Source organism: Vicugna pacos, chromosome 6, assembly GCF_048564905.1.
Source record: "Vicugna pacos chromosome 6, VicPac4, whole genome shotgun sequence".
Classification (NCBI taxonomy): Eukaryota; Metazoa; Chordata; class Mammalia; order Artiodactyla; family Camelidae; genus Vicugna; species Vicugna pacos.
This window is the reverse complement of record NC_132992.1, coordinates 82,021,197-82,037,912: the sequence shown is the minus strand read 5'-3', so window position 1 is coordinate 82,037,912 and position 16,716 is coordinate 82,021,197. Positions and strand designations below refer to the sequence as shown.

The 16,716-nt window shown below is 40.5% G+C and overlaps 1 protein-coding gene across 2 annotated transcripts in view; it reads left to right on the top strand.

The window, feature by feature from the left end:
• Positions 1-8,338, top strand: part of PTPN21 (protein tyrosine phosphatase non-receptor type 21) — a 63,297-nt gene extending 54,959 nt beyond the window's left edge. For both annotated transcript variants that reach the window (XM_006208176.4, XM_072963552.1), the window contains exons 14-19: positions 1,197-1,334; positions 2,236-2,457; positions 4,474-4,602; positions 4,782-5,016; positions 5,432-5,592; positions 5,824-8,338. In XM_006208176.4, the coding sequence (XP_006208238.1) occupies positions 1,197-1,334; positions 2,236-2,457; positions 4,474-4,602; positions 4,782-5,016; positions 5,432-5,592; positions 5,824-5,952 (1,014 nt within the window). In that variant the 3' untranslated portion in view covers positions 5,953-8,338. The remainder of the gene's footprint in view (positions 1-1,196; positions 1,335-2,235; positions 2,458-4,473; positions 4,603-4,781; positions 5,017-5,431; positions 5,593-5,823) is intronic.
• Positions 8,339-16,716: the final 8,378 nt, after the last annotated feature.

Genomic DNA, 16,716 nt, shown 5'->3' with positions numbered 1-16,716 from the left:
TGAGTTTTGACACTATGCCCCTTTCTTTAAGTACCTTTAGAACTGACCTTAACAACCAGTCAGCTTCATCCAGCATTTCTTTGCTGGGGCATCGTGAGTCATTTTTAGGCCAGGAAGTGCTGGGGCCACCTCTACTGGCTGGCAGGAGCTGACTGTTCAATTTTCAGTGTCTCGTGAGCTGGTTGATAATAAATGGGCAGATGAAAGTTAGCCGTGGTGAGACTGTTTGCACGGCAGAATCTGGCAAACTTCACACAACTCCTCGCCTCCCTGCCGCAAAGCCCAGTGTTAAACATTCACCAGTTTTGTGCACACATGAGAATCATGAATCTTTTAGTCTCTGTGCCTCTCTCTCTCCCTCCCAGGCTGAAAAAGCTGGAGTAAAGTTGATTTCATTTATGAGACAGAACTGAGAAAACCATTTATAATTATTATAAATGCTTATAATTATAATAGGTCATTATAATTATTATAGCTTCCAAGGAGGTGTAGACTGTGGAGGGAGACTTGGCATTCTTGGGCTTGTTTGCCTTAGGGGGGAAAATCATTGGCTTTAGTAACAACTTAGGAAACACCAGTTTTCCGAGGCAGGGTTCTGACGATGCCGTCTTATCCCCTCTCCTCCTGGTGTAGTGATGGAGATTTCAGCCCTGCTGTTTTCCTCATTTGAAAATGTGTGGTTCTGAGAGGTGCGGCGATCTAACCCAGGTCACACAAGTCTGCAAGGGAATAGAGCCACCACAGAAAACAATTTTTTCAGAATGATTTAAATAATTTGTACTTTTAAAAAATTATAAAAGCTTATTACTATCAGGTGACCACTTTTAAACCCTTTCTGTGGACTGCAGCTCATGGTTTTGTGTGTGTCGTGGTTTGATGTTTGGGAGTTCTGTGAAAGAATGCTGTCTGCTGGGAGCCTCACCCTTCATTACAGCGGAGCCCTGAAACCAGTTGCATTTCACAACCTTGTATCTGGAAGATTTATCAGGGCTTTGGCCTTAAAAGGAATGTCTTCCTCCTAATATTAAACAACTGTGCGTGTGTATGTGTGTGTGTGTGAAGGAGTATCTCTCCTGTGGTGACTGGTTTAGGAGAGGCCTCCCTCTCTTTGTTTCCTGTCGTCAGTCGATTGAAATTTCTTTTCAGAGGGATTGTGTTTATGTATATTTAATCTATCTCTATAAATATTTTTATAGGGAATGAAAAAGAGCCGAGTAGATGCAAAAAAAGTGGGTCCTCTCAAGCTGGCTGCCCTAAATGGACTCTCCTTGTCCCGGCTACCTCTGCCTGATGAAGGGAAGGACATGCCTGCCAGAGCCACGAACGACGAGAGGGTACGTGCCAGAGCCAGGCCTGGGCGCAGTGATGCACAGCTACCTTCTGGGGCTTTTACTGAATTTCTGACACATTTGATAATCACAGATGAGTGTCAGCACTTTTGTAATCTGGACTTCAGAGTGGGGGTGAATTTCTAGCTAACATCTTCATAGATAATTTCAGACTAAATGATGACTTTGGTCTGTTTGTTTCTGAATGTTGTTCTTGACCTTCTTCTGGCTGTCTATGGCAGGCTTGATTTTTGATGTCCTGAAAGTTGGAGGAAATCTGCAAACACAGATGAGCATGCACACACACACAGGAGAGAAGGCAGACATCGACTCCTTGCATTATGTAGAAAACTTATCTCAACAGTGAACAGTTACTGAATTTTTCAAAACTTTCCTTGTGACCGAGATGTATTTGCTATGAGACTCTGTTATACCAAAATCAGATGGGCATGAATTATGCTAAGCAAAAATTAACTTACACTTGGACCCTGGAGATAGTACCAATATTGACTACTGTTTTCAGTTTTTTATACATCATACTATAAAATTGAAGCATTTATTCATAGAGGTTGAAATTGGTTATACTACTCTAGGACTTACTGTTCTCCAGGAGAATTTTTTGTTCTTAAGGGGTCACAGAATTGACTGTAGATTTAGAGGAAATGAATTCAATGAATTGTTTTAGGCTAATTATAACAGAACTTTGCATTGTATTTCTCACCAATAAGGCTATTTCATTTGTTCTTTTATTGTTTTGGCTTTTTAAATTCAACTGTGATTTCATCTAGAATTTTCAATATTAGATAATGTTAGACTTGAAGCAGAAAATAAGATTTCAGATGTACAATCAAAATGCAGCTGTGGCATGGGACAATATTCACATTATTCCCCACATTCTGTTTTTCAGTGTAAAATACTGGAACAGCGGTTAGAACAGGGGATGGTATTCACAGAATATGAAAGAATTCTTAAAAAACGGCTAGTTGATGGGGAGTGCTCAACAGCACGACTCCCTGAAAATGCGGAGAGAAATCGGTTCCAAGATGTCCTTCCCTATGACGATGCCAGAGTGGAGCTGGTCCCAACCAAAGAAAACAATACCGGCTACATCAATGCATCGCATATTAAGGTGAGGGGAGTGTTTAGAGTGGTACCCAGGCTGGGAAGTTTCCATTTAGATTACAAGAATGGTAAGAATTGTATTCATGTCTGTATTCTAAAAGCACCCTGGTTTTGAACCATCTTGATAAACTATGTATTATAAGCTGGGAAATACACACGCCAGGGCTGGATAGAAAGTGTTTGCCAACAGAGCCGGTGTCACGTTTGTTCCTCCACGTGGTGAACTCCCCTCCCCCACCCCGGCATTGTTACCAGGACTCCAGGACCACTTACTTGCCTGACTTCAGAACTTTGTTCCTCTAAATCTGAAGACCTCTTTCTAGCTCTTAAGTGCTCTCAAGAGCAGCTGAATTGCTGCTTTTTCCTTTTCACATACCTACATGTGTTTTTACGTGACAGAAGTGTCTGGGTTTTCTGATGGTGTTCACCAAAGCTTTTCCTTACGGTGGTGCCATCTTTGCATAGTCTCTTAATCTTTTTTTTAATTTATTTTTTATTTTATTTTTTCAGTGGAGGTACTAAGTAAGCACACACTCTGCCACTGAGCTGTACCCTCCCCCTTTACACTCTTAATCATTTTCAAAAATCATTTATTCTTCAAAGAAGCACTGCCGCTTTCCCCCTGGAAACAGTATAATTTAACTGTGGTAACGTTATATCCATTAAAATGGGAGAAGTGATGGTTCACAGCAGGAAGGTGAGAAAAGCCAGATGCTCTGTCTTCTCCATCATCATACTCTCTGTTCATGCCAGCTGGAGATTCAGGTCATTATTTTGGGAAGAAGAAATTTCCTTATAGTGAATGAGTCAGTGTCTGTGGTCAGGTGTTATTTTTCTTCTTTCCCACATTTTACTTCGTTTGCCAGTGGTGTTTGACTGAGAGCATTCCACACTTGAGACTGGAGGGCCAGCTGTCTGCCTGTGAGTGCCGAGCCCTTCACGGTCCTTAGGAGTCTATGCACCTGGACGTCATTTGTTTAAAACCGAGCACTTCTTTGGGATAGCTTATCCCGTCTCTCATGACTGGGTGGATAAGAGTTGAATAATGCAGTTCTGTCGTGTTATTTCACATCTTCAGAGGCAGCCTGGAGAGCAGTGGAAAGAGTCTGACTTCAGAATTCCTGGACTGACCACTTACCGGTGTGGGACCTTGGTGTACTTATCGCTGAATAAATAAAGAAATTCCGACATGTCCCCCTTAGGCTCCCCTTCAGACCCTTCCTCCCTGGTTCCTGTTTGTGGTGGGAACTGGCACCACCCACAGCGAGCCCAGTGGAGGATGGGGGGGACTCAAGCTGCAGCCCTCCATGGGGGCGTGGGTGGCAGGGTTTACACTCACAGGGCGGTTACTGTCGTCACTCACTAGCAGGGGAGCCGAGATTTAACCCAGATTCCCTGGTGACCCATCCTGTAATTATTACACTGGACTGTTCTCAAGGAGGTTAAATTTCAAGTGGAAACTTAGCATCGTTATGGAGGGTGACCCTGACCGTCAGTTCAGTGGTGAGACTACCTCAGGCAGGAAGATTTTTCTTTTCTTCCCTAGAAATCCGACATTTAACTTAGGTTTTGGCTAAGTTGCTGATGCTTTTTCTAGTGTGTTTAGTATTTCATGAGGGAAAATTGTGTTTGAAATTTGGGGTGCAGTGATGTTGATGCCATTTTTGCAAGAAGAAGAACCCTAACAGCAGTAACAACCACTTACTGAGGACCTGCCACGTGCAAGGCACCGCACGTATTGACTCGCTCAACCCAGACAGCTTGAGGGTAGGTGGTATTTTTACTGTAGAGGTGAGAACTGAGGTTCGGAGAGGGTAAGGAGATGGCCCCAGGTCGCATAGATACGATGTGAATTCATAGTGCACACATATATAAAGGTGTCCGTAATGGAAAAAAAATAAGATAAAAAGCCTTTCTTTCTTCTGCTGAATAGTTCAGTTCTCTTTTTTAGTATTACCATGAACAAATGTACACATGTGTATTATACACATAATAATTTTTTTAACACCTTTTCTAATTTCAGGTCTCTGTCAGTGGAATTGAATGGGATTATATTGCCACTCAGGGGCCACTACAAAACACCTGTCAGGATTTTTGGCAGATGGTGTGGGAACAGGGAATTGCGATTATAGCAATGGTGACAGCAGAAGAGGTAGGCACTCATTTCTCTTAATTGATTTTCTTGGCCTCGGAAGAACAGTTAATGTTGATCATGTGGAATCCTGACCTTTAGAGAAAAAGGCAGAGTAGGGCTCTGAATTTCAGGCATGCTGTCCGTGAAAGGGCATCCTTTGCTGGATCTTGTGTTTTGACCGGACTTGTCTTTCACAGGAGGGTGGGAGGGAGAAGAGCTTTCGCTACTGGCCACGCCTTGGCTCCAGGCACAACACCGTCACCTACGGCAGGTTTAAGATCACCACCCGGTTCCGCACAGACTCCGGCTGCTACGCCACCACGGGCCTGAAGATGAAGCACCTTCTCACGGGGCAGGAGAGGACAGTTTGGCACCTCCAGTACACAGACTGGCCCGAGCATGGCTGTCCAGAGGACCTCAAGGGATTTTTATGTAAGTATCTTCATTCCCAGCACAGCCTCTGCCACAGAGAGGAAGACTTAGGTTCCTGAAACATTTCCTTTCTTTTGTCCCACATAAGCTTTGGGCTTGTTTTAAAATAAAAATTTTAAGTGTTTAAGGGATGCTTCACAGAAGAGATTTTAAAGTATGACTTGGTAGTGAGCAGGGTGCCATAACTGACTCTTAGGGGCTTTCTCCTCTGTTTTGTTTTGTAGACGAGGAAAGGGAAGCCCGGGCAGTCAGAGACTTGCCCGCGGTCACACTGTCAGTTAACATCTGGGGCTGGTTAATCGGCACCCGGTGCTCTGTACCTGGAGTCTCCTCAGTCAGTGGAGGTAATCTGAAAACTGTTAATTTGATAGGCCTTAATCCCTCTGTATTTTCCAATTTCGCTGATGTCTCACAGCGTACCTGGAGGAGATCCAGTCTGTTCGACGCCACACAAATAGTACGAGTGAGCCCAAAAGCCCCAACCCTCCGTTGCTGGTCCACTGCAGTGCTGGCGTGGGGCGGACCGGCGTGGTCATCTTGTCGGAGATCATGATTGCCTGTCTGGAGCACAACGAGGTGCTTGTTCCCTCTGTGGGTGAGGGGAGAGGTGGGCGGGGCGCCGGCTGGGAAAGAGAGGGACCTAGTGGCCTAACAGCTCTTTCTGAACAAATGTCCTCGGGACTCATTATAGAAGATGCCGAGGTAGAAAAGAGACTGTCTGCAGCCAGATTTCTGCTCGGACACCCGCTCCCCACCCCTCTCTCTCCAGGGAGCCCCCTGCTCTTATCGCTGCTTCTCTCGATTTAGGTGCTGGACATCCCACGGGTGCTGGACACGCTGAGGCAGCAGAGAATGATGATGGTGCAGACCCTCTGCCAGTACACGTTCGTCTACCGAGTTCTCATTCAGTTCCTGAAAAGCTCAAGGCTCATATAAGCTCCCACAGCTTCCTCCGGGGGACCTGATCATGTGAAGCGTTTACAGCTAAAGTGCTTGCCTAACTCATGCTTTCTCCTCGACACTCAACCCACGCAGAGCGCTACTCGGGACGTAAGTGACGGTGCAGAAGGAAGTCTGCAGAGCGCGAGGCTGAGGAGGGGGTTTACCTGGGGAAGAAGCCGGAGAAGAAGGACTTGGTTTCGAGGGCATTGCCTGCTCCAGTCTGGTCCAGTCTGCAGTACTTGCACACTTTTGGCGATTGTATTTTCTAGATAATTCTCTTATTTCACAGAAGCTACGCTGGGCAATTCTGGCAATCATTAAGTCATATAGGTTTCTATCATAAACTAATTTTTGATAATGAAATTTTATTTTATGACTAAAATATTTGGGGTTTTCTTGTCCAGAAACTGAGCTTTCTGTGGTGATGATCCACAGATATGAGTGGTTCCTATATAACTTTGTATTTAAAACCATGTTATTATATTTCATTGTTTTGAAAAAAGTCTTGGGTACGTAACAGTTTAGTTACCAAACCCAAAACTATAAGAATAATCTAAAAGTGTTATTTTGAAACATAGAAAACATTTTTATATTCAGAAAATTTTTTTATCCTAAAAATTCTATATATTTGTACCTTCTATATTTTCCAAATAAGAGTTCAACTTATTAAGGTACTGAAATGAGACAGTTAATGTAAGTTAAAGCTGGGAATGAAGGCACATTATTTAAAATGTATGAGAATAATCAGATTCACTATTGTTTTTCAGTATTATTCGTAAACCCAAATGAGTTTGATTTTATTGGTTGAAAATGAAGTGAAAAATAATTGCATAAGATGGTTTTAAGCACTTTTTTTTGAAAACAACAAACCTGAGTTTTTAATGTTATATTGCTTTATAGATGAAACAGTAACAGCAGACATGTTGAAGGTGTCTTGGAAGAGATGAGTAAGTGTATGTAGGATGACTCGGGCGGGAGTAAGTGCCGTGCAAATGCAAGATGGTAAATGCAAGTTGCCTTCGTCTTTACAAAAATGCAGTATTATCTATACTCAGACTGAGACTCTGGGATGGAGAGCAGGGGCTTGGGAAGAGTCTGGGGGCTGACCCCCTCAGAGGTAGGTATTCCCGGGAAGTTCAGGACCCGTCACTGGCAACGACTCACTCTGTGTCCTTGAAGTTCTTCCATCTACACCTCTCTTCTTCTTCTTCTTCTTCTTTTTTTTTTTTTTTTAACAAATCAGGTTTATATTATCATTAAAAGAAGCCTTGACCAGGCTTTGTTTTCTTTTGGTTGAAAGAAGGGAAGAGTTAGTAATAGCTCACCTCGTCTCCTAGAACCGCAGCCCAGACTTGCGGGGTCACCAGAGGTAGCTGTGGTATTCAAGAGGTACTGGAATTTTCGCTCCTTAATCCCCTGACTTCCCCCCAGGTCTGTTTTAGCCCCTTGCTGCTCCCATTTAGGCCCATCCCCATGGGCAGGACCAGGATGAATTAAAGGGGGGTGTCGCTTGGAGCCCAGGCTGGGGTGGCCTTGTCCCCGTGGTCACTGCAGGGGCGAGGACGGACCGACAGGTCCGTTTCGCTGAGGAGCTTTCTCTTTCCTCTTCCTTCTTGAGGCTGCTTCTCCAAAATGCAGAGCTTCCAAAATGTCAAGTTCAGGGCCATTTCCCCAGTTCACAGTATCCTAGGGACAATTCTGGTTCCCAAGTTAACTCTTAAAGTGGTTTAACTCATTCTTGTCACCGTTAAGTGTGTGTTGTTGGCTGTGAGAACAGGATTTCTTTTAAACAGTGTATGTCGGCTAACTCTGATCCAGACACAGCCATTTAAGAGGAAAATTCAGAAGATGTTAATGAAAATGGATATTGAAAGTGGGCATGCTTCTCACTTGGGAACAAAGCATTCATTTTAAATCTAAAATTGTTTATAAAGGACAATAGACCCAAGTGTAAATATTCAGAAAGAGCATCCCAGAAGAAGGGAATAAGTTTTTTATTCTAATATTTCCCACCTCCACACCATATAAAGGACAGGAGTGTTTCTGAGGCTTTTTTCTTCCATGGTATGTTTTTTAAAAATGCTTTTCTGTCAGATTGAAACATTTTGAAGTGTCCCATTGACAAGAACATATTGTAAAACAAAAATCTAAAGAGTAATATATGGTATGTTTGTGTTTCTGTTGTAATAATTTGATTATAAGAGAATTACTTATGAGGTCTAAGTTACACTGTATAAACGTCACTCTTAAAACTCGCATGTTTGACATAGCTTCTAAAACCCATGTAATTTTTGGTGTCCCTTTCGAATTTTTAAACTTTTAATTAACAGTTAGTGAATTTGAAAGTATTTCTGAATAAAAATGAATCTACATTACTGGACTTTGAAGTCTTGTGATTTTTAAGAGCGAACTGTAGAACGCTGAGGTCTCACGGGCTCACCGTGTCTGAACTGAGGACATGTCTGTCTGCTGAAGTTCCACTATGCTTCAGCATTTTCGTGTCCTTTAGTTCCTTGATACTCTTAATTTCTTATTAAAATTACCAAAATGTACATTTTCACAGAAAGTAGGTTATAAACCAGTGTTTTCCACTGACCAATTTTGGCATCTCTGGCATCAGCTTTCCTGATGAGTGGGATCTTTTGATAAAATATTCTAGTTGTTTTGAGAACAGAAAGTATTCATTTTAGAATATCATTTGGAATGTTAATTGCAGTCATTATTACTTATTTTCTTCTGGAACATCTACTGTGAAACATACAGAAAGCCCTAGAATGTAGCCTTCAAAACGTTTTGGCAGGGTTAAAACCGGCTGTACTTCCTTAGGAATTTCCAGAAAGAGCACGGTTTAGGCAGAAACCCAGAGGAGGGTGTGCGGTGTAGGCCCAAGTGATGGCAGCATGGCCTGCACAACCTTTCTGTGAAGCTTTCATCATCAGAAGAGAACAGTCATTTCAAATGGGTAGGTAAGTTAATGTTGACCATATTAAGAAAATATAAATGTCCACATTATATGTCTTACAAAACTTAGAATATATTACAATACAAAGAATTACTGTTTACTGTAAATCATTTTAAAAACCAGACTTTTTAAAGGAACTTTTTTGGACATAAGCTTAGGGGATTTGTTTTCCATCAAGAGTTCATGTGGAACAAGCTAAACCATCTCTTCCCAGTTTAAAATTTATTAAAATAATCTAAATTGGAGGGGGGGCTCTCCTTTTAAACTGAGGGATAGACATTTCAAAAACAGGAATAGACACATTAGAAATTTGCCTGGAAAAACATTTCTTGAAAGAACATGAGTTTTTCACATTTTTCTGCTAGACAAGGGCTCCGTTTACCCTAAGTATCTATAATTACTTTAGAAAATGAGGGAAAATCGGAAAGTCCAGAAATTTAAGGTTTGCATATGTTGGGGGTGGATGGGTAGAAGATTTTAGAAGATATCTGAAGAGGTCCTTGGATTGTTAAAGTGGCATAGTTTTCTCTATAGTATAGGCAGTTGCCAAATAAAAACTATGCTCTAAAATTTCCAAGTGTATGTTAGATGACTGAGAATGTTGTTCACAAGGGGGAATATCTGTTTTGTTTTGGATTTTGTTGTTTTTTTTTTTTTTGAGGAGGGAGATAATTAGGTTTCTTTCTTTCTCTCTAGAGGAGGTACTAGGGATTGAACCCAGGACCTTGTGCATGCTAGGCATGCACTCTATCACTTGAGCTATATCCTACCCTCCTACAAGGGGCAATATTACCATATGTTGGTGTTAACTTTCTCGGCTTGTGCTCCCGGAGCTCATTTAAACCACAGGGGCTCCGAGCGCTAGGCAGTGGTAGTCAAACCTCCATCATCTGTACTCCTAGGAAAATACAACGGCAACTTTCCTCCCTGCTGCTCCCTGCCGGTAAGAGCAGAGAAGAAATTCTGTCTGGGTCTGCCTGGCAGTGGGGAATGGGCCTCAGCAAGCAATGGAGGTCAGATCGATCAGGGATTCAAGAGAGAATTACACAGAAGTGAGTGTCCCCTCATTTGTCTCAGAAACTTGAGTGGCGTATGAAGGGTAAGGAACAGAATGGGTTGTATGGTGACATGAGCGTTGATGCTGCCTATGAAAATGCCTGTGAGGCGGGGCCGGGTGAAGGGGGACGGATTGGCAGTACATTTCCCCACCTCTCCTACCTCTCCTGCCTCTCTGGATGGTCACTGGCCTGCAATGGGAAGCAGATGATGGGCCTGGGCCAAGAAGGATGGATCGGGTCTGCAGCACCCAGCTGAGGAAGCAGCGGTTCCCAGGCACATGCTCCCGTGTAAAGAGTATCTCTAGGTCATATGGGTGTGAGTTAGGGCCAGGCTGCGCTAATATTTCCAAAAATGTTTACATTAAAATACTTAGTTTAAAACTGGAGTAAATCTAAACTTTGTTCAGTATGTTGATGGCTTAAGGAAGATAGTACCTGTATACTTAATTATGCTTTAATATTACAAATAAGTACAGATGAATGACAAGAAGGGAATAATTGTTTAAACTACTTGTAGAACTAACAGGATGGGTGACATACTGCTCCAAATTTTTGAAAATTACTTATTAGGTAGATCTTTTGATCATTATTCTTTAACTTCCATTAAATAATGACTCTGTGATATGTTGTATAAAAGGACCACTTAAAATCTCTATGATGCTTTGGCTTTGAATCTATAATGTAAGGTACCCTCACTGGCTATAGCAGTGCACACTTCCATGTACTGAATCTGCAGTTTTAAAGTAAACTCGTAGGTGGTTTTTAAACTATGTATCCAAAACAAGTATTTTCTTTTGGTTGTCACTATCGACATTTTAAGTGTGCATGTATACTTTAAATTCACACTCGAAAAGCTTGGTGAAGAAAAGATCTATGGTATTCACTCTTAGGAGCAGGTCTGTGCTACCAAAGAAATTCAGAAGGTTGGATTATGTGGATGAGCGAGAACAGGAATCTGTCAGCCCTCATGTATTTGAGTAAATTGATGAGACTAGTACAGATTTCACGCTAACTGGCTTTCCACCTCTATCTGCTGGTTTATCTGCTGAAGAAAACTGAATAAATAAATGGGAAATATAAGCTCAGTCACTCATTTCTCATAAGTGCAAATATCGCAGGTCAGATTGCTGTCATGAATGCTAAAAGACTGTCCAAACCTTTTTATCCCCAGAAGTTTATTAGAAATTATGTGAAATTAATGGACCATTGAATGAGAGAAATTTTTTGTTCCTTATTTTATAGTAATATTTATTGAACTGTCATTTAATCTTAGAGTTAAGTGTCCTGAAAGGATCTAGTGGTTTTGTAGTTTTACTGGAATAATACCATACTGGTTCAGTCCAACAAATAGCCTGAAAAAAAGTAAAAATTCTCCAGAAGTGACAAACTTATTTCTAGAACAGACTTAATAAAAACAAGATTAAATAATGCAGAACTTTAAGCCCATAAAACAAAAAGATGAAAGAAAAACACAGAAGGGAGAAATACCATAATTTGTGACAACTTTTGGATTAGTAATGCCCTGATGGGTTTTATCCGCATAGTCTGGTTCTGTGGCACAATGGAGAAGTGAAGTAGTTATTGTACAGGGATGATTCTTAAAGTTTTTGAAAATTTTCTGTTAGTATCAGTTTAGATTCTCTCCACATTAGATGTTTTCAATTCCATATTAAAAGTAAGCATCTTAATTCCTTGTTGTAGAATTGCGCTATTACACAATTACCAGTGTATTCAATTTCTAAGCAACACATTGGAAATGAGGGGAAAGAATAAAAATATTTTTAAATATCTTTAAAAAACTTGGATGCAGTTACTCAAAAGACTAGCATTGGGCCAGTGGAATATATTTTTGCTTTTTACTATTATTTTCAAGTAATTTTTTTACATTAATATATAAAACACTTAGATTTTCATCATGCAAATGTTTAATATTTTCATGTGAAAACACCTCAATGTTTTCACTCTATTGTCCTTCACAGAGGGAGATATTCTGAATTACAAGGATATTGTTTAGTTCAGATGAAGAATTACACTGCAACAAAAAGAATTTGTTGTACATTTTCTTTGTTAAAAATTGAAGCAGTCCAAGCCCTATCCATAGTAAATTTAGCAAAGTTTACTGTAAAAATGAGTATCTAGATAAATCTGTTTAAATAAAAATTACAACAGAGGTTAATATGATTTAGTAGGCCTAACAAACTTAAACATGTGGAGAAAATTTTTATGAAATACATTTTCTTAGAAAGTTTCCCTATCATTCAAGCAATGCACTGGGAATTCGACCTGTTGGCAATCAGGTAGTATACGTAGTTGTCTAGTATTTTCTAGTTTAAAAAGCAATTTTACATGCAACTGTCTGATGATCAATAATGTAAAAACATATAATCAGCAGAGTTTAAATCTTCTAAACTGTCGTTGGTTGGTAAAAGTGTGTGCATTTAATGGGCAAAGAGTTTGAATAAATGTAATATATATGAACCAGTCTATTTTTGCCATAAAAATAAATATTGAAGCAAGATATGATTTGTGTGTGAATAGTGCAGTTAAAGCTGTTTTGCCTCTTTTTTTCATTCTGGATCTTATTGCAAAGAGGCATATAATTAGTCCTATTTTCCCACTGGGTTATTTTAAATAATGTACAGACAATAGATATTTCCTTCAGTAGTTGCCAATCCGTCATCACACGTCTCCATTGTAATCAATCATTTACGAGTTAGAATGCTTCTTGCCAAAATACCCAGCTTCATTAATTTGTGGAACAATTAATCTATTTGAAGATTAAATATTTATGTACGTCCCAGCAGGTTGGCAGAGCTCCTCACACCGTCATCCCTATAGTAGAATTTGTTACTAGTTGAATGTCCACTTCACGTTTTAGTGGGGTTGTTTCTGTTCCAGCAACAGCAACACTGGAAACTTGTTAAAATGCAAATTCTTGAAGCACATCCCAGGTCTGCAAATTCCAAACCAGAAGCTATGGGTGTGGGGCCCAGGAATCTGCCTTAACAAGTTCTCTGGATGATTCTGATGTCCATTGGAGTGGGAACACTGCTGCTTTAGTAACTAAAAAGCCACAGATGTTCAATATAGACCACAACTTGGGATTCATGACATAACCAAGCTAAAGTTAATAGGCACTGAGCTTTACTTGGGCAACTTTTATTAGGTTAATGGTATTTATAATTGTAGTAGGCTGATGGGCCCCCAAAGGTGTCCACTTCCTAATCCTCTGAGGTTGTGAATAGTATCTTACCTGGCAAAAGGGACTCTACAGAAGTGATTAAATTAAGGTTCTTGATTGGGGAAGATTGTTCTGGATTATCCAGGTGCACCCAAAGTAACCACTTAAGTCTTTCTAAGAGGGGGGCAGGAGGGCCAGAGTGAGCAGAGATGTGATGATGGAAGCAGCTGTGAGAGAGAGATTTGAAGATGCTCCACAGCTGGACTTGAAGATGGAAGAGGGGCCCACAAGTGAAGGAATGCAGGCAGCCTCCAAAAGCCAGAAGAAGAAACTGATTCTCCCCTAGAGCCTCCAAGAAGAATTCAGCCTTGGCAACATCTTCATTTTATGACTTCTGGCTTCTAGAACTGTAAGTTGGTAAATATGGATTTTTTTTCAAGCCACTAAGTTTGTTAAACTCATCACAGCAGCAATAGAAGTCTTTCTCACAGGAAAAACAGTCAACTCACTTGTTTTTAAAATTTTTTTAATTTTAATTTTTTAAATTGAAGTATAGGTGATTTACAATATTGTATAAGTTTCAGGTGTACAACACAGTGATTCACAGTTTTTAAAGGTTGTACTCAATATGTAGTTATTGCAAAATATTGGCTATATTCCCTGTGTGCACAATATATCCTTGTAGATTATACATAGTAGTTCGTACCTCTTACTCCCCTGCCCCTTCTTGCCTCTCCTTCCTTCCTTCTCTCCACTGGTAACCAGTAGTTTGTTCTCAGTGTCTGTGAGTCTGTTTCTTTTTTTGTTATATTTACTAGTTTGTTGTATTTTTTAGATTCCACATGTAAGTGATATCATAATTTGCAATAGTTGTCTTTCTCTGACTTATTTCACTAAGCATAAAATCCTCCAAGTCCATTCATGTTGCTGCAGATGGCAAGAGTCCACTCTTTTTTATGGCTGAGTAGTATGCCATTGTATATATATCCCCCCACATCTTCTTTACACATTTGTCTGTTGATGGACACTTAGGTTGCTTCCATCTCTTGGCAATTGTAAATAATCCTGCTATGAATGTTGGAGTGCATGTATCTTTTCATGCACTGTCTTCTCTGGAGAAATGTCTGTTCAGGTCTTCTGTCCATTTTATGATTGGGTTTTTTTGCTTTTTGATATTGAGTTTTATGAACTGGTTATATATTTTGGATATTAACCCCATACTGGACATGTCATTGGCAAATTCAGTAGGTTGCCTTTTCCTTTTGTTGATCATTTCCTCTGCTGTGCAAAAGTTTTTAATTCAGTCTTATTTGTTCATTTTTGCTTTTGTCTCCTTTGCGTTAGGAGGCAGGTCCAAAAAAAAATATCGCTATGATTTATGTGAAAGTGTTTCACTGTGTTTTCTTCTGGGAGTCTCCAGTCCTAATTTAGGTCTTTAATCCATTTTGAGTTTATTTTTGTATATGGTGTTAAAGAATGTTCTAATTTCATTCTTTTACAGGTAGCTATCCAGTTTTCCCAGAACCACTTATTGAAGAGACTGTCTTTTCTCTATTATATTGGCTTGCCTCCTTTGTCATAGATTAAGTGACCGTAAGTGTATGGATTTACTTCTGGGCTCTACAATAGCTGTTCAATTGATTTATGTGTCTTTTGTGTACCAATACCATACTGTTTTGATTACTGTAGCTTTGTAGTATAGTCTGATGTCAGGGAGCATGATACCTCCAGCTCTGTTCTTTTTCAAGATAGTTTCAGCTATTTGGTGTCTTTTTAGTTATCATATAAACTTAACAATTTGTTTTAGTTCTGTGAAAAATGCCATTGGTATTTTGATACAGATTGCATTGAAACTATAGATTATCTTCGGTAATATGGTCATTTTAACAATATTAGTTCTTCCAATTGATAAACACAGTATATCTTTACATCTTAAATTTCTTTCATCAGTGTCTTACAACTTTCCGAGTACAAGCCCTTTACCTCCTTAAGTAGGTTTATTCTAGATATTTTGTTCTTTTTGATGCAATTGTAATTGGGATTGCTTCCAGGGGTCCTCGTGCTGGACTGGGGATCCCTGGGCTGGGGAGCCTGATGTGGGGCTCAGACCCCTTGCCCCTTGGGAAGAATGTCTGCAATTGTAATTATTCTCCCAGCTGTGGGCCGCCGACCCTGGGGTGTGGGACTCGACTGTATTGCATCTCTGCCCCTTCTACCTGTCTCATTGTGGTTTCTTCTTTATATCTTAGTTATGGAAGATCTTTTCTGGTAGGTTCCGGTCTTTTTCATGGATGGTCATTCTGTAAATAGCTGTAATTTTCATGCGCCCGGGAGGTGAACTCAGGATCATTCTATTCTGCCCTCTTGGCCTATCTCAACTCATCTGTTTTAAGATCTTAGAAGAACTAGGTGAGTACAGAACCCTTGCATCCAGGACTGCTAGGTGTTTTCGCCTCAAAACTTGAATGCTGGTGCAAGACAATTCTCAAGGCAGTAAGTTTGGCTTTAGTGCAAAGCTTTCCTTACCCCAATTCAAAATCATCTTCTTCCTGACCTTGGAATTAAACATACGGATTTGTTCTTTGGGATATGTCATTACTGGCTCCATCTATTGCTTTTAAAAAGTCTGGAAAAAGTAAACTGGCTAGGTGACATCTTCTATCACTGAGTGCTTTCTGGGACTATAATAGCACATGAAGGGTGAGGAGGGGTTTCCACTTCTAGGTGTAAATGATTTCGTATATAATTTCTAAGACCCTAAGAATTAAGCTAAGATTAACTTTGGCATATTGAAACTAAAAGAAATCTTTGGATCATCTAATCCACTCTTTGAAATGAAGGCCCAGGATAAAATAATTCATTAGGGACCTCACAGCTAGTTAATCCACTTGGCAAATTATCTTGCCCTATAGAAGCTACTCTGATCTTTTCTAATTGGCTTCATGGGGGGAAAAATGTGACTTTTTAAGGCTTCTCAAATACATACTAATTTATATTTTGTACGATTTGAAATGTGAGCATATAAGGAAATCATGTAATTTAGCAGTTTCCTGCATTGCCTGTTCTATATGGGGAATTTGCACTTTGAGTTAAAGAGAGGAGGAAATATCTGTCCTGTTTTCCCTTGTCTGGAGCTAAACCTCCCCTCGAGGTCAAACTGTCTCCCTCCACGAACAGATGCATTCATGCTCAAGCAGACGATGACCTGGGGATCCAAAGAGAACAGGTCCTTTATTTTGAGAAGCCCACAGTTTAGACAGCAGACAAACTGGGTACGTACACAATGTTATAAATCTTCTAGCAGATGTGGAAAGATCTCATCCAAAGCAGGAGGGACAGATACAGGGGCAGTCACCCAAGTGTTACATTCAATCTGGGCTGTCAGGGAAGGCTCCAGGGGGCGGCAGAGGGGCAATGATGTTCTGAGCAGCAAGCACAAAGGCGCAGAGAGAGGGCGGACCTCGAGGTTCAGGGAACAAGCAATTAAATGTGATAGACACTTAGGCTGCAGGGGCAGAGCATGGCAAGAGATGACCTGGGAAGGAGACACGACTTTA